The following is a 26,974-nucleotide window of genomic DNA, read 5'->3' on the forward strand; positions in this document are numbered from 1 at the left end:
CTTAATTTTGAGTACCTCCAAACCACAACCTGCTCCTCACTGTCAAGGAGGACAGATGCAATCTCGAACCTTCAGCAGTTGAAGTGAACTTCAGCTTCTGCAGGGACTGAAGGGTAGGCTTAGAAATGGACTTTATTCCAGTAGGGCTAGGTTACTGCCTGTCCTAATTCCAGTACCTGTGGTAGCACCCCAGCTGACATCCAAGGTTACTACAAGTGTGGGACCCACTCACCAATCCCTGCATAAATAACTTTTCTACTGTGTCATAAATGAAATTTAAACTCAAAAAATACCAGTCTGCAACTTGTGAGAAAGAAGAATCCAAGCACCCCCCCCCCCCCTCAAGGACAGTCTACAATTTCAGACCACAAATATGCATAGTATGAGATTCTGAATAACTTAAGTTAACCAGTGATTACTCAAGTCAACCTGAAAAGGTGCCTGTATCTAGTATGCATATTTGGTAATAAACAAAACTACCTTAAGCAATTCCACTCTACTAAGCATCTTCACTAATAAGTTCTGCCAAGTCTTGAACCCAGGGCCCTGCAAACTACAATCAAAGCAATGTACCATTACACCAACTGCACCAACAGTGAAAACAAATACTTGCCCACTAAGTGGAAACAGTTACACTACCTGCAAGCAGTTTGAAAATTCAGTGAAAAACTTGTTCAATTTGGTCCTAAGGCAAGCCATGCACACCATGCTGAACTCAGATCTGATGTCCACTGTATCAGCATTCAATGACAACAGTGAAGCTTCATATAACTAGTACGTCATCAAATATGGCTACACTTGTTAGCAGTTCAAGGCTCCAAACTTAACACTACAGTGTAAGTACAGGCTCAATGTCACCATGTACTGGATTTTTGTTACCTGAAAGCAAACGAAGACAACCTTATTTAAATATTCTTCTTGATAAACAGCAATATAAAATTCCATGATTATTGTACGTATCTCCTGATAACTCAGCACTTGTACTACAATGTGAAATGCAATAAAGGAATAATGAAGCATCTTTTAATAAAAATATTTTTATTTGTTGCTGTTTTTTTTTTTTTCAGATTTGCACAAGTGGATAAGTGTAGCTGCAATAAAATAAAATTAATTTTCTGATAAAGAACCCATTCTGAAAAACAACTATTTCACATTGCACTGCAGTTTTATCTGAAACAAAAAATGCTTGTACAACATTTCATTAATATAGAATTGTTCTAAGAAGAAATGGTAACTGTCATTTTCCTACCAAGTCATACAAACGTGTATATACCCTTCAGTGAATATGCCTGAACTGCCTTTCACATACAATACTTCCTCGCAATTTTCTGGGCACGATTATTAATGAATGCCTCAAATATGTGCCTGTGTGTTCTGTAAAGTTCAACATTTTTAAAAACAAATGAAACTAAGAAATGCAGTACAATAAATCAAAGGTCTTCCATCTATTCTGCCATCAAAAGGTGACTTCATAAGTGAGAAAACAGCTTTGCAGCATCTTCAACATTTATTTCTAGTGTGTCAGAAGGGCATACCTGCAAAAAAGAACAGAAGTAAAGATCTTTAAGAACATATTCTCTATGCCCCCAACTACTAAAAATCCTAGTCATTTTATCAGCACAGAAAAGTGAGAAGTTTTGCTGCAAGAGCAAATCTTTGGCGACAGCAACCAAGAAACTAGAAACAGCAACCTGCACTGGTAGTATAAAAGGGATACAAACCTGACCACAGCCCATCAGCCCCAAGTTCAAATAGCAGCTCCAGCATTTGGCAGCACAGACAGGAAGTTATGGCAATCCAATCCTGAGAAGAGATGGCGGTTCCTGCCCAGTTTGAGCTGGTGCTTTAATGACAGGGTCTTGGCTGGAGTACAGATCCATCATGATGTGGGAACTGGTGCAAGAAGATGCAGCGGCCGTGGTTGCCCAGGCCATTGTATTAAACACACAAAATGTTGTCATACAGACTAAGAAAATAATACAAGTCAGGCTGCTGGAAATAATATCTGAGAAAAACACCTTTGTGCACAGTGTGCCGTTTTGTCAGAAGATAATTTTGAAGCATTGGGAAACAAAGGCAATAAGCAGCCACCCGTGTGCCTACAGACAACATTATTGCCATCACGTGGTGCTAATGGGTCAAAATCTACTGGTGCAAAAATAAAAGTAATTACAAAATCCATTTTCAAATTGTAGATTTCACACTAGTAAAGTCTCTTGATATTTTGGGTCACTGGGCTTGTGAGAAGCTGTGAATTGTAAAAAAGAAAAAAAAATTATAGCATAGAAAAAAAGGCCACATGTGACCAGGCCCGATCACAAATGCATCAGTAATACTATGCAGTGCCACAGCAAGGATACCTCATGTCTTTTTTTTTAAAGAAACATCTTTCTTAAATTATCATGTGTGACACAGACCATCTTACATTTATATAAATGAAAATAAACCATAATGGCACTTCTTCTTTTGGCTTTTCCTGGTTAGGGGTCGCCACAGCAGATCGCCTGCTTGCTCATGACTGGCAGTGGAGTTTTACGGTGTTGAGTTACCAGCCCAGCACCCAACCTTCCACAGAAGGCACACATCCACGCACTCACGTCTAGGACCAATTTAGAGTGTCTAATCCACCTACAGCATGTCTTTGGGATGTGGGAGGAAACTGGGGCACCCGGAGGAAACCCACGCGACCACAGGGAGGACATGCAGACTCCACACAGAAGGCACCCCAGCCGAGGATCAAAATGGAGAACCTCTTGCTGCGAGTCGGGAATGCTAACCTCTGCACCACCGTGGCCGAAAATAAATCATAGTAGCACAATTTCTTAAATTATCATGTGTGACACAGACAATCCTGCATTTACATAAATGAAAACAAATCATAGTGGCACAATCTCACTTGCAAACTTTATAACTTACAAATCGTGCCAACACAACTCTAGCTGCAAACATTATACATCACGTTTAATATATCCAGTCATTGTCAACCATTGCATAGCTCATTTAGATCCTGCCTTCTTTTAAACATCATTCCTCCTCTGCATGTAGTGGTCCCACATTTCCTTTTCTAAACATCCCAGTTCGAGTTATTTTCTCTCTGTTACTATCTTTGTTACTTCTAGTAAAGTTGGTTTAGACTTTGATTTCCATTTTCTAGTTATTGCTTTTTTGGCAGCCATCATTAGACTCGGCAAGACTTTACTATGTCTAGGCAATTCCAACTCTGGATCATAGCTCAAAAAATCATTTCCCTAGTCACTTCAATTTGCTCACCCAGCATCTCCAACAGAACAGTCTACAGGAAATCTTTAAAGTCTTCCAACTCACTGCACTCCCAGAAGATATGTTCCCAGTTACCTCTTTCTTCCCCATCACATCTCCATTTGCTATCTACCTGAGGAAAGATTCTTTGGAGCAGACTTGGGGTATAAAAATATCTAGGATCTTTGCTTGAGAGTACTTACATAAAGTTTCTATATTTTGTTGCATATTGGGGAGACACACACACACTTTCTTTGTGAACTGCTTATCCAATCTTTTTTCCCCAATTCTTCCTAAACTCTTCTGATAGTTATCATGCAATATTTTATATGCTCTACTAATTATTCCTTTCTTAATGGCCACTTCTGTTCTAGATTCTACTAAGAACTCTACCAGTGCTGGTCTTTTGTTTAGGACCCCCCCACACACCTATCTGTCTTTGACTGTACTCAGATACCAATCCTTGATATGGAAGGCAATCTTCAAATCTGCAGTCCAAATAAGTTCTTAGGGAAAGGTAATAGAATGGGAAAATGCTATCTAGTTCTTTGCTTCCAGTGCTTTGTTTCCTTATACCAGTTTTCTCCAATATACTCCCACCCCCTCTCGCCTATTGTTTGTATCCCTAACTGCAGTCACCCCTATTGGCAGAATCCCCTTTTTTCATTCTCATATTGGCTTAGTTTTTAGAATACCTTCTGCTACTTTATGAATACAATATTCTGTATGATTGTTGTTGTTCTCCTTAAAGGTTTGCATCCAAAATCCTAGTCACTCCTTGTTATTTAACCCCCCCCCCCATTTCATCATCTCCTCTTTCCACTTTGAGTTATAATTTTTTGTTTTTGCTATGTATAGGAGTCTTAACTGTGTTGCACTGAAATACCCCTTCAAATCAGGTAATCTCAATCCGCCCTGTTCTAGTGGAAGAATAAACTTATCCCACTTAATTCCTGCAGTTTTCCCCTCCCAGATAAAATCCTTCAACTCTATTACTATCCACAACTTCTTCTCTGGTTGATAAAAATATGTCTGATCTGTATATAAGACTAAAGAGACTAAAAACATTTTAACAGCTTGTATCTTACTATCAATATCCATATAACAGAGCTTCCATTTTCTCACTTTTTGTATCATCTTTTCTTTTCTTTGTTCTCTTCCCACATATCCTTAGTTGCCACATCGGTATCATTTTTAATTCATACTCCTTAAAACTTCATTTTATCATGTCCCCATAAGTAAGGATATTGCTGAGCCATTTCATATGTGGGTACATAATTTACCGCTATTGCTTTTATTTTGGCTTCATTAAATTTGCATCCTGAAAAGGTCTGAAATTGTTTCAATATGTTCCACAGCACTGTAATTTCCATTTCTGGTTTTGTCAAGTATAAAATAATGTCATCTGCAAATACAGCCAGCTTCTCTTGACTACCATACCAACTACATCTTGAATTCCTGACTCCCTTATTTTCTATGCCAATGATTCTAAACATAATGCAAACAACAAAGGGGAGAGAGAGAGGACACCCCTGCTTAGTTCCTTCGCTCAAGCAGAGTTCATTAGAGAGAACCCACCCACTTTAATTTTCGCCTCCAATCCCTCATATATCCTCCTAATCAACGTTATAATTTTTCAGGGAATGCAAATGCTTCCATTGCTCTGGTCACAGTCCCAGCTCACTCCGTCAAATGCTTTCTCTGCATCAAGACCTACCAACAACAGTGGTATTTTCTTAAATTCTGCTTCCATCTGGATCATCACTGTTCTGTTAATGTTGTCAAATGTTTGCCTCCCCTCCACGAAACCAAAATGATCCAGATCTGTCAAGTCTGGCATCACTTTTGCCATTCTTTTTGCCATTAGAGAGAAACTTTATAATCATGATTTAGTATTGAAATGGTCCTGTATGAAACCTGGTAGAATAGTTGTGTAAAATCTCAACATAACCATAGATGCCCTCTTCTATGTTGCAGTATTCTTTACATATGGGTTGTAGTCCGTCCATTGACCTGAAGTCCGGCCTGCATACAAAAGTTTATAGCCACTACCAGTACATGAGACATCGTATGTAGGTACTGACGTCAGTCATAAAAGGGATGTCCGCACATACCCTCAAAAAAAGTTAGCCCCATGAGGAACAAGAGTCCAAAGGCCAAGCAAAAAGGGTAGTCATCCTAGGAGAGAACAAGTTGAAGGGGGGGAAGGTGGGTGGGACAGAATACTACAACATAGGATAAAAGGACATCTGTGGTTATGGTAAAATTTTACACTATTCTATGTCCTTCTATTCAATGTTGCAGTATTCTATTCTTTACATATGGGAGTTTGCAAAAGCTCAAAAGGAACCCAGGGTGCAGGAGGGGGTAGAGGAGGAAAGCGAATAAACATTTTCTACAAATCTATGTAAAATTGCTCTAGCAAATCCTGCCCCTAGGGACAGTATGCAACTTGTAATGTTTATGACCAAGTAGTAGCCTCCAAAATGGAATGAGCATCCAGACCTTTAAAGAAAGCACCTGAGGAGGCAACAGATCTGGTAGACTGAGCTCTGCAGAGGATGGCAGAGGTTTCCCATGAAAGTCATAGCAAAACACAACAGCTTTACATACCAAGAAGAAATAGTTTGTTTGGAAGCAGGTAAACTCAGGGCCCTGTGGGTGAAAGGAGACAAAAAGTTGATCAGACTTCCTAATAGATTTCATTTTGTCTAGGTAAAATCCAAGTTGCCTAGAATGCAAAATCCTTTCACTAGAGAACTGTGGTGAAGGAAAAAAAAGGTGGCCAGTTGAACAGACTGGTTAAGAGACAACTCCACCACTTTAGGCATAAAAGATCGGTTAGTTCTCAAAGACGCTCTATCCTTGTGGAACACCAAGGAAGGAGGAGAAGCCACCAAAGCCTGAATCTCAGAAACCCTTCTAGCAGAAGTCAAGGCTACCAGAAGCACTGTTTTCCAAGTGCAATGCTTTAGAGAAGAGGCAGCTGGTTCAAAGGGAGCCTGGGTAAGCTTCTGTAAGACACAGTTGAGATCCCAAGGAGGAGGCACTGATTTCCTGAGAGGTTTCGTGTGTAGGACGCCTTTAAGAAAAATGTTTATACTCCAGTCTGGAAGCTAATGGAGGTATCAATGGCAAACAAGCAGACAGAGCACGGCAGTGGACTTTCACCGAGGAATAGCAGAGACCACTGTTAAGCAATTCACACAGGTAAGAAAGCACTAATGGAATGTCCACCGAAAGCAGGTCTAGATTTCTTTTCTGGCACCAAATAGAAGATATTTTCCATTTGGAAATGTAAGATTTTCTAGCATTGGGTTTCCTGGCCTCCTGCAAAACCGTAAGCACATCCTGTGAGAATAGGTGCCTGAAAGGAATTAGAGGTTGATCACCCACAGAGTCAACTGTAGAGTTGACAGATGTGGGTGGATCAAGGATCCCTTGCCCTGTGTCAGTAGGTCCAACTAGTGAGGTAAATTGTGGTGATGTCCCCTGGCTAATTCCAGAAGAGGGAACTTGTGCTGCCTTGGCCAAAAGGGGGTCACCAGCCATATTTTTCGTTTGTCCTGCTGAATTTTCAGCAGGCCTTTCTGAATGAGGGGGGAAGGGGGATGTATAAAGAAACATCCCCTTCCATAAGAAAGAGAAGCCATCTACCTTCCAAGCCTGAGGGTGAGGGACCCTGGCACAAAATAAGAGGAAGTTGTCTGTTCTGAGGGGAGGCAAAGAGATCCACTTCTGGAGTACCCCACCTGTGAACTAGATCCAGGAACACATCCCTGTGAAGCCTCCACTCATGGGATTGTATCATGAATCTGCTTAATGCATATGCCAATGAATTCTGAGCTGAGGGAAGATATGCAGCAAGCAGAATCACCTCGTATTGGATAGCCAACTTCGATGCCTGGAGGACTAGATGACAAAGAAGGTAAGATATGGTCCCGCCTTGCTTGTTTATATACCATAGCACAGCTGTATTGTCTGTAAGAAGCTTGAGAGGACCTGGTTAAAAAAAAAAAAGGGTGAAAAGTTTGCAAGGCCAGAATCAGGGCGCTCATCTCCCAGATACTGATGTGCTCCCTCTGTTGAGCAGAGGACCAAAAACCCTGAACCTTGGTGGAAGCAAAGGTTGCTCCCCAACCTAAATCTGAGGCATCTGTGAAGAGCTGCTGAGAAGGCTGGGGCATGAGAAGAGGAAGGCCTGGATTCTGAGACAGATGCTAGATCCAATAAAGGAACTCTGTTTTTAGAGAGGGGAGAAAAGGTACCAGGACATCCAAAAGATGGGCATGCTGAGACCAAGCTGTCTTCAGAAACAACTAAAACTTCCTCATGTGCAGCTTTGCAAAAGGCAAAACGGGAATCATGGAAGCCAGGAATCTGAGCAATCTTAGAAATTCTATAGACCAAATGGATGGAAGAGACAGAAGGGCCTCCATATAGCCTATAAGAGACAGAACCTTGTCTGAGGGGAGGAAAACCATCATCAAATCTGTTCTGAACCTGCACCCTAGAAAAATAAGGTCCTGAGTAGGGGTAAGACTGGACTTTTTGAAATTTACAGTGAATCTAAAACTCTGAAGAAAGCAAATGGCTAGTTTGAGGTTTAACTTTTGTTGATTTAGACTGCTGGCCATAAAAAGAAGGTTGTCTAAATAGGGGTAAGCCTGAATCCCTCAAACACTCAAGAAGGCAGTGGCTGAAGCAAAGCACTTTCTGAAAAACCTTTGGATCAGTGGAAAGACCAAAAGGCAAGGCAGAGAACTGAAAATGCAAAGAACTCTCTGAGAAATTTATGACTTTAATGTACTGAGGGTGAATTGGGATATGGAGGTAAGCATCCTTTTGATCCAGTGAGGCCAAGGAGGAGTGTGGAGGAACCAGAGGAAAAAAGAGGTTGCAGAGAGCATCTGAAAATAACGCACTTTCAGGAAGGTGTTTAAATGGTGAGATCTAGGACAGGCCTCCAAGGCCAATCCTTTCTTTGGAAAAGAAACATCCTGGAGTAAAATTCCTTCCTTTTTTGTTCTAGAGGAACAACCTGGATTGAGCTGTGGTGAAAGAGTTGCGCTAGTAACTGAGGAAAGCAATGAAGTTGGCAGAAAGGGGGTTGAGGGATTCCTGGGAATGTTGGTAGAATCTTCCAAGTCATAAAGTAACCTTTGTGGATGATGAAAATGACCCAGTAGTGCTGAGTGGTCTCCATCCAGGCTGAAAGAGAGAGAGAGAAAGAGAGAGGCGAAGAAAAAGAGGCTTATGGCTTGGTTGTCTGGCCTGAAAGGGCTGTTGAGAAGGAGTTGCAGAAGCAACATATTTTGATGGAGGAGCTCTCCTAGAAGATTTCTTAGACCTAGATCCAACAGAAGTTGAACAGGAGGAACGAGCAGGTCTTCTAACTAAGGAGGTCCTAGGAGGAAAATTCCTATGAAATTTGGGGAAATGGGGAAACAAGCAAGTGTTTTAAGTCTTGGACCTCCTTTACTTTTTCCTGCAAAGATTTGAAAATTTCTGCAGCAGCTGAACCACAAAGGGCAGAATTATCTAAAGGGGCATCAAGCAGTTTGGCCTTGATGTCATCAGGTAATGACTGCAGCGTTAACTATGAATGTCATCGAAGAACACATGCAGGGGCTGCAGCCCTGGCAGATACCTCCACTGCATCACAGCTGCACCTAATGGAATGCCTAGCTACCTGAGAAGATGCAGACAGCAGATTGAGAACCTGAGACTTGACCTCGGAGTCAGGTAATTTGGACAAAGCCTTAGATACCTGAGAAAGCAAAGCCAGGGAGTATCTAGACTTGTGTGTGTAGTAATTAATTGCCCTAATAGCTAAGGTGGATGAAGTATATACCTTTTTTAACCAGCCTTTCCAATATCCTGCTGTCCTTATCAGAGGGAAGCAGCTTAGCAGAAGGAGACAAACAAGAAGATTTGTCAGAGGCAATAGAGACCACAGCTGGGTCAGCAGAAGGGCATTTATAAAGAAACTTGCAGTCATCTGGGACCTTATAAAATCTGTCAGGTCTCTTGGGAGCAGGATTTTGGAATCAGGGTTTTTAGAAGTGGAAGCAAAAGAATCCAAGAAAGCAGGAATAACAAGTGGAACTGCACAGGGTGCAGGGGCTTCCATTTGAAGAAGCTCATAGTAACGTTTCTGTGTTTCTGAAATTTGGCAGGAATCCCATTTAAAAAGTTCCTCATCTTATTAATAGTTTCCCCAAAAGAAAGCTCTTCTACAGGGGACTCTCCCTCATTAGACTCCTCCTCAGGAGAAGCATATTCCGGAAGAGGAGGAATCTGGGTGGAGTAAGCCAGGAAGTCTTCATCAGAAGAGGAATCTTCTGAGTCCGGTCCAAGGACCTGCGACTCCAAAGCCTGCACAGAGGAAAAACCCTGAGATCCAGAAGCCAGCACTAGAGAAGAGGTGAACTCTAGAATAGGGAGGGAAGAAGAAGAAGCTGAAGGCCTCAGTGCCATCAGGGCCCTAATAGGACCTTGTGAAAATGCATCCCAATCTGACTGTGAAGTGTAAGGAACATTCAGGTGCTTAGTTTTCTGTATCTTTTGAATGGGCTTCTCCACCAAAGAAGAGAGGTCGGACAGAGGCCTAATGTCAGACAGATCCCTAGGTGGAGGGGCAAGGGCATCCCCGGAGTCCTCCATTAGAACAAGACACAGTTTCCCCAAGTTGCCAGAATGTCTGCATAGCCTTGGACATACTAGGATCCACACTCTGGACAGCTTCCCCAGAGGTATCTGCTGAAGAAGTGGACCCAACCTCCAACTGTACCACTGGGTCTTCACTGACCTCAAGGGGAATGTCAAAGGCAGGCACAGTGGAAAAGGATTCAGGTCTTAGCTTGCTTACCTTCCTCTTCAAACTCAGCTCAGCCAAAGGACCCCTGGAACCCTCCATCGTATCCCTAGCCAGAGTCTCTGATTTTCAAGATAAAGGTTTAAGGCCGAAAGACAGCTTCGCAAAGTCTTATTCACAAAGGCCTGGCAAATAGAATAGGAATGGTGATCATAACTAGGCCCCAAACAAAACAGACAAAGCTCATGACTATCCTTATGTGGAATCTGTCTTCTATTCCTACACCTGCCTTTCCTGGATGACATGAACAATAGCAAGCGGCAGTAACAAAATAATAAATCCCCAACGGGGTATTTATCTAAAGCTGGAAGCAGAGCGAAGAAATCCAACCAAAGACCGTACTAGGAATCAACCTTTCCAAATGGTGGCAAAAAAGTTCTGAGGATGGTATGTGCAGACATCCCTTTTATGACTGATGTTATCAGTACCTATGGGCGATGTCCCACGTACTGGCAGTCAGGATGTTGGTACTTCTTTTAAAATACTGTTAAACAAAACCTTCCAGATCTTTTTTTCCCTCATAGCTTCTAAACCTCGACAGGAATACCATCTGTTTTTCCTGTAGATTGGTTACACATCACCATTTTTATCTCAACTTCTACTATCCCAACTGTTAGTAACTGAGCCTCCTCTACCTCTAGCCTGGGCATATTTAATTCTTCCATAAACATTTCCATTTGTACCTTTTCTTGATTTCCATATTTCTCTGCTTTATACAGACTTTCACAGAATTTTCAAAGCATTTCCAATACTTCTATAAGATCCTTTATTATCTTCCTTGCTTTAAGCTCCCTAAGCTTGGCGACAGCTCTTTCTATTTTCTGTTGCCTGAGTTGTCGTGCTAAAAGTTTTTGTGCTCTAGGGTCATTATCAAAAAACAGTTGCTTAACAGCAATCTTTTTAAACTCATGCATATTATTGAGGTAATCCCTTATTTTCTATTTAGCATTCTGCAGTTGCCCCTCTTCGTGCTCTGTGAGATTCCCACTATTTTGCAGTACTTTAACATGTCAGTTCTTCAAAGTAATTCTTGTTACTTCTTAACCATATCTCCCTTTCTTTTATTTCCACCCTATTTTTAAATTCCACTTTTATTCCTCATAAGTCTACTCTAATACATATACAGTATTAGGAAATAAATCAGTAATCTAGTCTATGTACGGATAATGCCAGAATGAGAAATAGTACTTTTAGTGAATTCCCAGTGAGAAAAGCACTAGGCTATACAAGTTATGATAATGCAATATAGTTTATAAAGCAAACAATGAACAAGACAACAGGTCATAATAACCTGAACTGAAAACTGAAGACATTTGTTTACTACGATACACAAAAGGGTCTATATCATAAAGATGAAACTTCAAAAGAGCGAACACTCTTACTCTGACCACAAATAATCGAAGCAGCAAAACCTCGAAAAGCCACAACAGTGATTTTTTTCCCAGGGGGAAAAAAAAAATCGTTGGGCCAACAAAAAAATCTAAACACAAAATAAAGTGGGGACTTTGCCCTCCCCACACCCCCTCCCCACACCCCCTACCAACTCAGAGATCGCACTACAATAGATGAAACAGCAAAGGCCCAACAATGGCCCAGCGATTTTATTCCCTGGGGAAAAAAATTGCTGTTGTGGCAGTTTGAGGATTTGTAGCTTCGATTATTTCAGGTCAGTGTAAAGGCGTTCGCTCTTTTGAGGTTTCGTCTTTATGATACAGACCCACCCAAAATGGAGACATGCCTGTTATGATCTCATACAAGGCCCTGAGTCTACAATGAATACTGAACCAAGATCGAATACTATTGCTAATAAGGGTAGTCACATAAAGATACAATACACATTGCTGAACAGACTTCATGCAATCATCATTAGAAATTCTATAATGGTGAAATAATAACCATGCAAGTTAAGCCATCAGTCATCACAAATACAAACATACATACAAGACACAGAAGTCAGTTTGCTGGAGTGTAGTAAGAAACAGTACAGTGAAAAAGACACTGATAATTAGGAACAGAATATATATATATATATATATATATATATATATATATATATATATATATATATATATATATATATATATATACAGGTTTCATAAAGTAGGTAATGCAACAACTGCAGGAAGAATTTACACTGCAGGTACTTCTTTACTGAGGATTTGAAGAGCTTCTTTTCAGCTATGTACCCAAGGTAGTACAGGAGTTTTCCAGCAGTGATAGGGAACCCTGAAGTTCTGAATCTACTGCACATTTGTCAGTGGAGTGTCCATTTATCTACCTATAGTTCATGAAGGGGGTTTCTGTCAAGTGATAATTGCTAACAAGGGAAGCAGCAGCTGAACAAACATTTATGGTAAAATTATAGAGGATAACCGAAGTTCAGCTGTGGCCAGCAGCATAAGCATGTATTCAATTATTCTAATAGACAATCCAGTGCATAGATGAGCGGAATACAATAGGAAAGACAGCAAATAATAGGTTTGCTATGGCTAGCCTGGCACAACTGGTGAGGGCTTTCATGACATGGCAAGTTTTTGGCTAACCCAGTAATCAATTAAGATTTGTTATGCAGATCAGAACTTAAAGAAGGAAAAGTAGCTTTGCAGGTTTTTCCTCTCGATTGAAAGCCTGCTCTATACTTAAGTTAACGATGGCTATGCTATGGGTTGTTATGGCATTAGGTTATGGAAAAAAAGTGCTTGGTTCGGTGCCAGCAACACAGATTTCATCTTTAAGAACATGGAAACATGCTCATTGAACTAAGCAGGGCTGTAAAGAGAGGTATCCTATCTGCAATCTGGAGTTTTCTTCTTCTATAGATGATCCGAAAGAATTGTGATGTGTCATCAGCATATTGTATTAACTTAGCACTTCAACAATGGCTGGTCATGCCATTCACAAACACAGCAAAGAGACATGGTCCCAGCACTGATCCTCGAGGCTTTCCAATATTAACAGGAAAAGAATTCTCTCAGTTTCACCTCACAGTGTGTTCCTGAATGCGAGAGAGTCTGAGACTTTACTAACAAAATGACAAGTACAGGTTAGACGAAAATGGGAATGTCGAAGAACAGCTGGATGATTCCAGTTTTGTCTTACCTGCACTAATGCGAGGTGCAGTTTCGTTAATGCCACAGTGCATTCACATACCTGTCATCAGCATTATAAATACACATCGCAGTACAGTGGAGATTGGGAAGTTATCCTTTTCCCTCTGTAGTGCGATCTTGGAGTTGGAATACATTATTTGCAAGTGGTGTGGGGGGCTTGCCCCCCCTGCAAAAAGGGGCATTTCTGTGTTGTGCAGTATGTATGTACTGCTTACAAGTTCAACTTCCGGTGGTGGTGAGTAATCTGCAGGGGAAGGCATATGTCGAATAATGTCGATTCTTCGAACTGGGCATTATATTCAACATAGTGCCTGTGTTCCTCTGCTGCTTTTCAGAGATGTGATTTGTGCGAATGACTGGATTTTATGCTGGTGTTCACGATTTTGATAGTAAACTCTGAGAATCATTTGTTGACACCATGGATGGCATTGAGAGAACTATTGCCACAAACCTGAATGACAGTCCTAAAGATTTTGGAGAGATCAGGAACATAGCATAATTGCCTAACTGGCAATGCACGCATATAACCACATCCAACAGAGAATTGTTGGTGCTCTAAGTCCTGATGCCAGACCAAGTGCTGAAAATTATGTATGGATCTGTTAAGTACTGAAGGAGTTGGTAGTGCAGACACTTCTCTTAAATGAGAAGAGGAGAGAGACAGGACAGCCCAATTTTGTGCAGGGCCACAATGAGATTTTTTTTTTTCTAAAAGTAACAAATGCATTTTTTTTTTTTTTTTTTTTTTTTGCTGGATCCTACTGATAGGTTCAGAATGGCCAAGAACTAGACCCTACCTGTAATCTTCAGGAATTCTGGTGTCAGACCACAGTTCTAGACTAAGTACTTGCAGACCAGGCCTAAACAGATGGTAGGGAGCATTTTTATTTTACTATCTGATAAACAGATAAATCCGTTGACCATTTTCAGTTACTACTCAGGCTCATGTAAGCAAACATACACAGCATATTTTATATATATATATATATATATATATATATATATATATATATATATATATATATATATATACATATACACACACACACATAAAGGCAAAGTAAGACTTATTCACAGTAAAAATAACCATTTAAAGTCAATGGTGTTATATGACATGGCAAGTGCACAGTTTACTGATGCAAGTACAATAAGTGCAATTACAAAGCTGATATTTGTTTATAAATATCAAAGGAACGCAAGAATTAAATTACTGCTTGGATGTAAAAATTCCCATGTCACTTACAGAAAATTTAATAAATATACAAGAAAAAAACAGAATGAAGCAATCCCATTCCTTTGTGTGTGTGTGTGTGTGTGTGTGTGTGTGTGTGTGTGTGTGTGTGTGTGTGTGTGTGTGTGTGCCTGTAGGTTTCAGTATTAAGAGGCCTTTCCCACCCAGTACATTTCCCATTGCCCTACTTTAAGGCTTTACTGGAAAGGCTCACCCAGACTCTACTACAGTTTGCTGTGAGGGAAAGGTTAGTTTGCTTTTTAATTGTTGTATTTTGTACTACTTTATTGCCTTTTTCTAGTTTGTATACTGTGACTTGTTTTCTTTACACTGTTTTACTTGTATTCTGCTTTTAACTGCATATAAAAATTTGAAGAGAGACCTTTTATTTGTATTCTGCTTTTAACTGCATATTAAAATGTGGAGACCACAACTCTGTCTCTTGTGTGTCAGACAGAAATTAGAACATGTCAATTAAGGAGTCACACAAGTTAGAAGAGGTCAGTTAAGGTTAATCATCTGTGAACTGAGGGGGGTGGAGCTAGGAACTAAACCTTTTATTTAAGGGGTAAAATAAAACATTTCAGAGCTTTACTGGAAAGCGTGCCTTCTGTGGAAGGTTGGGCACCGGGCTGGCAACTCGACACTGTAAAACTCCACTGCCAATCATGAGCAGACAGGTGATCCGCTGTGCCGACCCCTAACCGGGAAAAGCCGAAAGAAGAAGAGCTTTTTACTGGAAAGGCTCACCCAGAGTCTGCTACAGTTTGCTGTGAGAGAAAGGTTAGTTTGCTTTTTATTTGCTGTATTTTGTATTACTTTATTGCCTTTTTCTATTTTGTATATTGTGATTTGTTTTCTTTACACTGTGTTTTACATGTATTCTGCTTTTAACTGCATATTAAAACTTGGAGAGACCACAACTCTATCTCTTGCGAGTCAGACAGTTTTTCCCACCCTCCCACGCGGTTAGTGTTGTGTTCTTAAACACCACTGTCTTTCTAGCTGCCTCCCTCTTATGTTAATTTGACCATATATCTCATTTCCTCTCTGCTTTTACTGGTGGGTGTGAGTACAAAACTATCATTTTGTGAAATCACTCCCCTTCAACTATTTAAATTTATTGGCCAGCCTATGTATTCCACAGTACCAGAATACAAAAGTGACCACTCCCTTTTCAATCTATCTTGCAGTTTTAAAAATAGTGACTCTCCACTAAACTTAAGTTACGTACTTTCACATCTAACTCCTCTAGTGCACACTGTAGTGTTTAAGATAAACCATTTTTTTTCATCCTACCTTTAAGCATCTATTGCAAGACCACTAATTATTGGACAGCCCACATTCTGCCTCTCAGTAGTCATCTTGGGATTACTGCTTCTGTTTTCTCCTGGTGAGAGAAGGAGTGTAGTTACATTATTTCCTGGAGACTGCTGATCACCAGAAAGCTTAATAACTGCTTTATAGGTGACAGCTTGGAATCTGTGCTTATACTCTGATCCTGGTGAGAGTAGGAGCAGACTCGTTCTGGTTGGAGAGTGAGTGTCTGTATTAACATACCCGACTGGTCTGGTTGCTATTCGAGGCGTCTACCAGAAAAAGGCTACAAGCCTGCAGACCCTTGCAAAATCTGGGACAAGACTGTGGATCACCAAACAGGCTGTGGCCTGCTTCTCTTCTTGGGATTGGTGCTAACATTTTGCTTCTGGTGAGAGAAACAAAGGACTATTGTATCCCAACAGAGTGAAGCTGTGCTGAGACCAGCATTAGTAGTAGCCAGGCAGTAGCCATTCATGCAACTCCCCTCTTTTCATCATTCTTGACAAGCCAGGCAGTAGCCATTCATGCAACTCCTCTCTTTTCATCATTCTTAACAAGCTAATTCTTTATTTTTCAGTAAGTACTGCTTGATTTCTTTCTAACTTCAGAATACCTGCCTAAATACTTCATCCTTAAATGTTCAGGGTCTACAGTGTTTGGCAGTGCTCTGTACAGACACCTTGAGTGATATTTTTCATGTAAAAGGAATATATAAGGAAACAGTGCCAGTACTTAGTAATAATGACCATCCCTCCTGGCATGTCTAAATGTCAGTCCCCTGTGCTTTCTCCTGTTAACCTGGTGAACTTGGGCATTCTGAGGTAGTGTAGCAACTGCCTCATGTACACAGACAACCCACTCATCTTACCTCCCAACACTCAAACTTATGAGAGATGCACTTATACATCCAAATTGGAAGCTATGCACTCTCAAGCCAAGACCAGAACAGCTGGTCAAGAGGAGAAGGTCAACACCTGCACCACACCACATGCAACACACATAGCTCTCCAGAACACCCATCATCACAGCTCTCACATAAAAACACAAACCACACACCTACCTTTGCGGAGGCTCTCAATAGAAATCTACCCAAACAGCAGACACTTCCAAGGCAGAAATGCACTCGACCACCATAACACAGCACAAACCACAGGACGCATAGTTCACCTACACAGTGTACCCCCCTCAACCTAAGCCCCTAAGGCAAAAAAGCTTACCCAATACACTAATCATAGGTGACTTGATAGTGAGGCACACTGATGTCCCACTCACTAGGTTGAATAAGGAGAAGGTAACAGTCAGCTGTCTATCAGGTGCCAGAATCAGAACCCTTCTTCATCTTCCATGCAGACAGTGTATCCCTCAGAACTAACCCATCCTTCATGCCCAAGGTGGTGTCCAGTGTGGCTCTCAACTAATCCATTCATTTGCCCACCTTTTTTCTAATCTCCAGAACAAGGGGGGAAGGATTCTTCACTCTCTAGATGTGCACAAACAGCTCAGATTCTATCTAGACAGGACTAAATCCTTCAGAAAGTCTGATCAATTGCTGGTTAGCTTTGCTACAGGGACAGAAGGCAAAGCCATCTCCAAACAAACCATTTCCAATTGGATAGCACACTGCATCCATTTCTGCAACAAACAGGATGGAAAGCCTCACTCATAACACACGCACTCAGGTCACTCCACAACAAGTACAAGTATGAGTTTGTCACTGTCCATGTGGGTGTGAATGACCTGAGATGTACCTCCCTGGACTACATGAAGACAGACATGGAGGAGCTCTCGGATTGTGTGGCCCAGGCAGGTATGACTCTGGCCCTGAGCAGCATCCTACCATTGCCCAGAATGATATCGCAGTGCAAGCAGAAAATGACTGACTTCAACAATTGGCCAAGTTTCTGGTGTCATTCTAAGCGGACCCAGTATCTGTCTATTTGGGATGACATGACTGACAGACTTCGATGCTTTGCCAGAGATGGCCTGCATCTATCACCTCTGGGTTTCCGGACACTGGCTAAGGCTCTTGCCAACCCTATAGTGCCTTTTTTAGGTGATGTTCCAAAGACCAGATTACCACTGTAACAGCTATAAATAAATGCAATCTGACAGTCATGCGGCTCAATGCTAGAAGTCTAAATCTCAAGATGCACCTGCTCAAAGCACTCCTCAAAATGGAGAACATCGACATTTATGCTGTAATGGAGACCTGGTTTAAAGTAGCAGAAAGCACCCCTGGGCTACCAGGCTATAACTTATTCCACACCTTTCGGCCCCAGAACATGGACCGAGGCTCCAAAGGCGGTGGAATCTCCATATTCATAAAGGATATGCACACCTGCAGACTAGTAGCCCAGCATAACGCATCAGAGATACTTCAGGTACAATTAACATTGGGTAAGATGGCGATTTAGGTCATAGCCTGCTACAGGTCCCCAACCATGTCCCAAGACTCCACATTCCTAAGCACCCTGGAAACTATTAGGGTCCAACCCAACATTCTCATACTAGGTGACTTCAACTATCCCTCCATCAACTGGGAAAACTACTCGTGCACCAATACACTGGCCCAACGCTTCTTGGAATTCATCAATTCCAATGTCCTGGACCAGCTCATTCTTACCCTCACTAAATCCGACCACAAAGTAATCACCATGGAAATCCAAATCTCACCCACACCCACTGCAAAGGTAACCACCATAAAAAACTTCTCCAAAGCTGATTTTTTTGGGCTCCTAAAAATAGAGGTGGCTAACTTCATGGCACCCATATCAATGGAAAATAGATGCATGACTGCCGAATCATACACCAATGCACTGTACAAACACGTACATAAATGCACGGAACTAGCCATACCCAAAGATGCTCTCCTTCAAAAAAGGAAGCCGATCTGGTGGTCCCCTGCCATTAATAAACTCTACAACAGAAGGAAGAAACTGCTGCAGAAAAAGGTGAAGTCCCAAGACTGGAAAAACTCCCTTATTTGCCTCAACAAAAAGTTGAGATCCCTCATCAAAACCTCTAAAGCCAGCTATGAAGGCAGAATTGAGGCAGACACTAAAAACAACCACAAAGCCTCCTACAGTAATATCAAAAATCTCCATGGCAATACCCAGATTTTCTATGAGTTACTGCACAATGGTACCTCCTATAGTGAGCCAACAAATATTGCCAACATACTGGCCGACAGATTCAGTGCCAACTTTATCCCCCCAAGGACCAATCACAATACAGGAGTAATGCCAGGCACCCAGCATTACTGCAGCACAGGTTAAAGCTGCATTGTCCAAGGCCAAGAATACAGCTTCCATGGGACCAGACAATATCCCTGGATGTGTTCTACATGAACTACAAAATGAACTGGCCCCACATGTTTGTGCCTTGTTCAATCACAGCCTCACCTCAAGCTTTGTCCCTACCAAATGACGCACCGCTACAATCATCCCTCTCCATAAAGGGGGAGCAACTATAGACCCTGGGAATTATCACTCCATTAGGCTGACGAGTCTGACATGGAAGGCTATGGAGAGCATCATCATGGATCTAATTAACAAGGATATCTCTCCAAACTTTAGATCCCATGCAATTTGGTTTTGTGAAAGGTAGACAATGCCTGCTCAACCTGGTTGACTTCTTTGAGTTAGTCACCAGAGCTGTGGATGAGGGCAAGGCAGTTCATACAGCATACCTCGATTTGGCCAAGGCCTCTGATACCATTCCCCACTCAGGAATTATTGATAAACTCACCAAACTAGGCGTCAACCCCTATATCACTAGCTGGGTTGCAAACTGGTTCACAGATAGAACCCACAGTGTGAAAGTAGCGGACTCCAAGTCAGACTGCCGACCAGTCACGAGTGGAGTCCCACAGGGATCTGTCCTGGGTTCTCAAGTCCAGGCCAACATGGAGGGACTCTGGCTGACCAAGTTTGCAGACGACTGCAAGCTGGGAGTTGTCATTAACTCCCCAAGTGATGTAGACATCCTACAGAACCCTCAATGAGACCAATGACTGGTGTTGAAACCATGGCCTTGAGCTTAATGCCAAAAAATGCGCCGTCATCCCCTTTAGGAAAAACTCAGCTTCCACTAATTACCAACATTGATGGGACTGAACACTTAAGGCATTATAAGAGATCTGGGGACACAGGTTGACAGCAACCTCTCCTTCGACCACCACATTATCACTGTGGTCAGACAGTCCTTCTATGTGGCACATCTCATTACCAAGGGTTTTGCATCCAGGAAGAAAGAGGTCATCCTCTCTCTCTCTACTCTTCCCTCATTAGGCCAATCATCGAGAAAATTCCTCATTTGGCATGTACCTCACTAGACACATGCAGCAGCTGGAAAGGCCACAAAAGTACCTCACGAAGAGGATCCTAGGGCTTAAACACATGTTGTACACAGACAGACTCAAAACTCCAGCTATTCTGTCTCGTATCATCTAAAAGGTGACCTCTGCTTGACTTAGAAAGCCATGCCTGACCCAGCTCTGTTAGAAATGCCACATCTAAAGAAATCCCAATCCCTCCACACCACACACTCCAGAGACACCAATCTCATTACCACAATCAACAGAAAGTACAGTTTTGTACCTACCATAAATGTAGATGTTCGAGTGCTAATACAGCTGCAGTCATAACAGATGGGTTCTCCTGCCGTCAGGCGGGTCCTCGGTCGGCCGAATTCCAAAGTCTAGGTCCGGCGTCAGTTGTCGTCGCTTCTTCCCTGACGTCAGTGCGACAGGGGTATAAAGGAACCAACCGACGCCATTTTCTTCAGTTTTTCTTGCCCCAGATGTCAGGTGCCCCCAGAAGGAAGGCAATACATAAATTTGTGTAATAATGCAGTGCAATATAATCAAAATACAGTAGTTGCAAGAAAATACATCATAAATGAATACCCCAATCAGGTTGTGTGAGGATGTGTTAGCCTATAGGCCTGTCCCAAGAGGGGAAGGAGGGAGGGAAACCTGGACTGCAGCTGTATTAGCACTCGAACATCTACATTTATGGTAGGTACAAAACTGTACTATGTTCATCGTGCATACAGCTGCAGTCATAACAGATGGGTAGAATCCCAAAGCTAAGAAAGGGGTGGTAGGCACTAGGTGGAACTAGGAGGAGCCAAAATGCCCTGCAAGACTGCAGTGGCAAAGCCTGCTCTAGATTTGGAGTATAATGGTAGGTTGTAGTGCTTGGAGAAGGTATGCACAGAACTCCAAGTGGCTGCTTCCAAAATATCCTTGGTAGGAACTCCTCTGAGGAAGGCTGCAGAGGTGGCTGTGGCCCTGGTGGAATGAGTTCTAATGCCTGTAGGTACAGTTTTGCCATGAAAGGAATAGCAAAAGCATATGCAGTGGGCTATCCATTTTGAGATTGTCTGTTTGGAAATTGGCTTTCCTTGAGCTCCTACCGCATAGGCCACAAAGAGCTGTTCTGATTTTCTGAAAGGCTTTGTTCTGTCCAAATAATAACGCAGTTGTCTGTGGATGTCCAAGGAATGTAGTAATCTCTCCCCTTTGTTTTGAGGATTAGGATAAAAGGTAGGTAAATGTACGGCCTGATTTAAAGCTACCCTGGATACCACTTTAGGCATAAAGGACGGGTTGGTTCGTAAGGAAACTCTGTCCTGATGGAAGATGATAAAAGGCTGGACAGCCATGAGAGCCTGTAGTTCTGAAACTCTACGAGCTGAGGTGATAGCCAGAAGGAAAGCTGTTTTCCAGGACAAATATTGCAAGTCTGATGAGGCAGCTGGCTCAAAGGGAGGCAAGGTCAGTTTTTCCAGAATGAAATTAAGATCTCAAGCAGGTATTGGTTGTTTCCTTGGAGGTCTTGAATTCTTAGCCCCTCTGAGGAACTGCCTTAAGAGACGGTGAGAGAATAAAGGTGGATCAGTGCTGTATTCTGCAGAAATGGCTGAGGCATGGATTTTGATGGAGGAGAAAGAAAGTCCACTGCTTAGCAGTTCAGCCAAATATTGTAGTATTTGAGGTAAATTCAGTTTTCCAGGATCCTGGCCCTTTTTCTCATTCCAGACACAAAAACGTTTCCATTTTGCGGAGTAAGCTTTTCTAGTCGATGGCCTTCTGGCCTCCAAAATGACATCCTGCACCTCCTTGGAGAGTAGGGCCTGCTGTGATGCTAAGGAATCTTCCATGCGGCTAGATTGAGTGTTTTTAGCTGGCTGTGAAGAGTTTTGAAGCTGTGCTGAGTCAGAAGAAGAGGCATTAGAGGCAGGGTCCATGGTGGGGAATGAGTCAGGCTCCTCAGGAGTGGGTACTAGTGTTGCCTTGGCCAGTCCGGAGCAATGAGGATCATCTTTGGTCTGTCTGCTCTGGTCTTCAATAGAACTTTGGGCAGCAGAGGAAGAGGTGGAAAGGCATAAACTGTCATTGATATCCAACTGAAAGAGAGAGCGGCCACTCTCCAGGCCTTTGGATGGAAGATCCTTGAGCAGAATTTTGTCAATTGATGATTTTTGTGGGAGGCAAAGAGATCTATGTCTGGCCTTCCCCATTCTTGGATTATTTCTGTAAAAACTTTTGGATGCAATTTCCATTCGTGTGGATCTGTCATATTCCTGCTTAGGTTGTCTGCCAGCGTGTTTTCCTTGCCTGGCAAGTACTGTGCTTGTAGTTCCATTTGTAAGTCCATGGCCATGTTCCAAAGTGACATGGCCAGTCTGCGTAGGGGTAAGAATGTGTTCCTCCATGCTTGTTTATGTACCACATAACTGTGGTGTTGTCCGTTCTTATCAATAGTTGACCTGGTTGTAGAAGGTCCTTGAAAGCTATAATAGCATTTATTACTGCTAGCATTTCTTTTGATTGATGTGAAGGTGCTTTTCTTTTGGGACCATTTGCCCTGAATGCACCGATCTGTCATGTGCGCCAGCCCAGGCGTAGTCCGAGGCGTCTGTTGTGATGACTTGATTTGCTTGAGGCTTGCTGAATGGAAGACCTGTGTTTGTTTGAAATGCTTGAGCCCACCACAGAAATTCCTTTTGCAGACATGGAATTAGTGGTATTATTGTTTCCAAACTGTGGCTGTGTTGAGACCATATGTTTTCAGGTACCATTGTAGTTTCCTCATATGCAGCTTTGCACATGGGATTAGTAAGATGCAAGATGCCATGAATCCCAGAGCCTGCAGGATTTTCCTTGCAGTCAGCCTGGTGCAATTTGCTAGTGTTCTGAAGTATTGAATTAGTTGCCCCTGCTTCTCTGGCGTGAGGTAGGCCATCTGGGTGTTTGTGTCCAAATTGGCACCCAGGAAAATTATCTTCAGAGAGGGTATTAGCCTTGATTTCTTTTTGTTGACTGTGTATCCCAGAGAGTTCAATAACATTATTACATAAGCCAGATGTTTCAGAAGAATGTGCTTGCTGTCCGCTTGGATCAGGCACTCGTCCAAATAGGGATATATTTGTATCCCTTGAAGTCTGCAGTAGGCAATTACTGATGCCAGACATTTCGTGAATACTCTGGGCGCAGTAGATAAGCCAAAGGGCAATGCAGAGAATTGATAATGGGTTGAACCTGCAAGAAATCTGAGGTACCTTCTGCAATTTTGTCTGATTGGGACATGCAGGTATGCCTCCTTGAGGTCCAATGTTACCAGCCAAGACTCCTTGCCCAGCATGGGAAGAAGTTGCTGTAGAGTGAGCATCTTGAATTTTGGTACGAGTAGAAATGTGTTTAGGATGGATAGATCCAAAATAGGTCTCCAATCTTTTCCTTCCTTGGCACCAGAAATAGCCTGGAATAAAAACCTTGACCTTGTTCATGCGTAGGTACCTCTTGAATAGCTTTCATGTTTATGAGATCTGTAATTTGCCTTTGTGCCTCTGCCCTTTGATTGTGTGGCAGGTTTGGCATGCCTCTCATTTTTGGAAGGGTGTGAAAATGGAATTTGTAGCCTCTGTTTATAATGTCCAGGATCCATTTGTCCTTTGTGACAATATGCCAATTTTTTGAAAATAATGCCAGCTTTCCTCCTAAGGGGGCTGACATTTGAGACTTGGTTGGCATGCAAAGGGGAAAGTCATTGGGTTCGCTTTCTGAAAGATTGCGAGTTGTCCTCACCACCTCTTTGTGTAGGAGCTTGCCATTGTCTGCCTCTAAACGATCCTTGGGATTGTCCTCTGCCCCTCGGGCGCCTGTATCTGCCTCTTTGGGGTCTGTCTGTGGCAGGAAAGGACCAGTTTTTGGAAGGCCAATTTCTACTAAACGTGGGGTTGAACCTGTAGAAATTCTTTCACAGTTTGCATTGATTTAGCCTTTTCCTCCATTTTCCTTAATACCTCCTCAGCATTAGCACCAAATAGTACATCCTTTTGAAGAGGGGCGTCTAGTATGTTAGCTTTGACATGATCAGGCAAGGCTTGTTCCTTGAGCCAGGCATGCCTACGTATGACTGATCCTGTAACAGCAGCTCTACATGAGGCCTCTAGAGCATCAAAACCACATTGTAAGGTATGCTTACCCACTTGTTCTGCACTATGCATCAAATCCTGCAACTCCTTCAAGTCTGGTTGTTCAGGTTGTGACATTTTACTTTTCAATTGTGATAACAAAAACTGTTGGTATTTTAGCATATGAAACTGACAGTTTAAGGCCCTCATGGATAAGGTAGCCGAGGTATATACCTTTTTTCCCCACCTTTCTAAGGATCTGGAATCTCTCTCGGAAGGCAATGGATTTTTAGCAATAGAGGCCTTAACTCCCTTGGGGCCCTGTGAGATGGTTTCTGGGTCAGCAGCATGGCTTCTGTATAGAAATTGGTGCGAGTCAGGGACCCTGTAGTACCTGTCAGGCTTAACTGGAGCTGGAGGTAGAGAGTCCGGATTAAGGCAGGCCTCCGAGTAAACATCATCTAGGATATTCAAGACAGGAGGTATAGCCAGAGGCCTGTGCTGAGGAAGCAAGAGAAATTCCCTGAGCCTTTTCTTGGAATCTGAATAATCCTGGCCTTCCCAGTGCAAGTGTTCCCTTAAGGTATGCAAAGCTTCCCCAAATGAGTAATCCTCAGGGGGGGATACAGACGGTATGGACTCCTCCGCATTAGAGTCTTCAAAAGGGGAGTAAGAATGTTCCTGATCATCAGAGTGCTCTGAGATAATGGAGCCATGATCAGAGGAGGGGGAATCCTCCTCCACTCTAGGCCTTTTGTCCGGAGGGGGCTGAGAACCTCTGATAAGAGTAATTAAATCCTCAGCCATTTTAAGCATCTGTTTCTTAGGCATGGGGCCTGGAGATGGGCCCTGTGTATAGAGTGCATGGTTGCTTTGGACTTTGTGAAAGCCTTGATGGAGAAAGAAGAGGAAGATCTGAAGACACCTTGAGTGGAGGTGGACCTGTCCACATTCTGAGTTTCAACGCCAAGAGTGGCTTCGGTATCTGTAGTCTGGGTGTGGGCTGAGGAGCCTGCGACCTCGGGTACAGGAGACACCGTCAAAGAAATGTTGTCGGTAGTCAGGGGCTGCGTAGGCGCCTCGCTGAGAACCGGACCACGAGTAGTCGGCTTTGGCGTGGTGTCGGTAGAGGCCGCGGACTTGTCTTTGCGTATTTTAGACAAAACCGGAGTCGGAGTATCCGACGACATAGTATAGTTAAATGCTTTCCCAAAATAATGCTGGGCGAACTCTGCCCGACGCTTAATAGTGCGTTTGTTGAATGTAGCACAAAAGCGACAGACCGAGACGTCGTGGTCTGGGCCTAAACAAGGTATACAGAGGGAATGGAAATCCTTATGCGGTATTTGCTTCCCACAAGAAATACAATTATTAACTTTGTCTGACATCGGTCTGAGGCAAGAAAAGTTTCCCCAACGGGGTACTTAACTTTTAAGAAGACTTCGGTTTCCAAATTTTCCTAATCTCAGGAGCTGGCCGACCGGCACTTGCAAACTGCTTCTGCTTCAGGCACCGCGCGGCAAGAAAGACTGAAGAAAATGGCGTCGGCTGGTTCCTTTATACCCCTGTCGCACTGACGTCAGGGTAGAAGTGACGACAACCGACGCCGGACCTAGACTTTGGAATTCGGCCGACCGAGGACCCGCCTGACGGCAGGAGAACCCATCTGCTATGACTGCAGCTGTATGCACGATGAACATCATGCTGGAAGGACAGGTTCATAACCCAGAGACTGCCCATGCTCTGGAATAGACTTCCCATACATGTCAAGCAAAGCACCTCACTGGCCCTCTTCAAGAGAGATCTTGATGAGTGGATGGGAAATAGAAATTTCACCCTGGGGATCACTACAGTGGCTCTACTTGATAAGAGGCACTGGGAACTAATGTCGGGTGGCAAGATGCCAGAGCACTTCTATGGGCTAGGCCTGTAAGGGCTCCAGGGCCATTAGCATAGTACACACCTATGAACTTACATGTTATATAGTCATAATTGTTATCGGTTAGAAGGAGTGTTGGATAATACATTCATATAATAACAGAAGGATTAGAACAGCAGTCACTGTCTTGAAAATATTTAAACATGGTCTTTAAATAGATGCTCCTTGAGTGCAGTTTTAAAGCCCTATAATGCCTGTTGCTTTCTGGCCTCAGTACAGTGGCATTTCATGTGACTGGCACCAGTTTGGTGCAGGCTTTTTTCACTTGGTACCATTTTGAATCATGGTGTATTCAGAATGGAGACTTTACCTTGACTACCTCCGAGAGGATATATTTGTTTTCCAATTGGTAACTTTGTCCTCAGATGGGGACAATAACTCAGGTTAATAACTAAAACATCAGTGTGCTTAACAGAAGGATAGCCCTATTCTGTAAGGTAACGCAAAGTCCTTCAGCAGGTCACAGTGGTGTTTGTAGAGATCTGGCAAGTACAACTCTACGGATTTTATTTTCAGTAATCTAAAGTCTACGAGTATTTCAGCTACAGTGTAATGCTGTAAGTGGGATGCCATATTCCAGCTCTAGCAACAGGACATTTCTTGCTAAAGCATGGTAAGTAGTTGGTGACTGCAAGGGAGATCTAATGACAGAGATTGTATAGCATATTTTATAGTGGACTCAGAGCTCTATTAACAGTTGTGTCAGTGTGTTGAAAAGGTTAATGTGTTATCCAATAATAGACGGGATAGTATCTGTAATGTGTCAAAGCAAAAACTATTACTTAACTTTCATTAACTCTTATTGCTTGGCAAGCAAT

The 26,974-nt window shown here is 42.6% G+C and overlaps 1 protein-coding gene across 2 annotated transcripts in view; it reads right to left on the reverse strand.

The window, feature by feature from the left end:
• Positions 1-1,021: 1,021 nt before the first annotated feature.
• RBIS (ribosomal biogenesis factor) overlaps positions 1,022-26,974 on the reverse strand; it is a 165,198-nt gene continuing 139,245 nt past the window's right edge. For both annotated transcript variants that reach the window (XM_044065995.1, XM_044065994.1), the window contains exon 4: positions 1,022-1,535. In XM_044065995.1, the coding sequence (XP_043921930.1) occupies positions 1,470-1,535 (66 nt within the window). In that variant the 3' untranslated portion in view covers positions 1,022-1,469. The remainder of the gene's footprint in view (positions 1,536-26,974) is intronic.

The sequence above is a fragment of the Protopterus annectens genome, chromosome 3.part0, assembly GCF_019279795.1.
Source record: "Protopterus annectens isolate FY-2018-M chromosome 3.part0, PAN1.0, whole genome shotgun sequence".
Classification (NCBI taxonomy): domain Eukaryota; kingdom Metazoa; phylum Chordata; order Ceratodontiformes; family Protopteridae; genus Protopterus; species Protopterus annectens.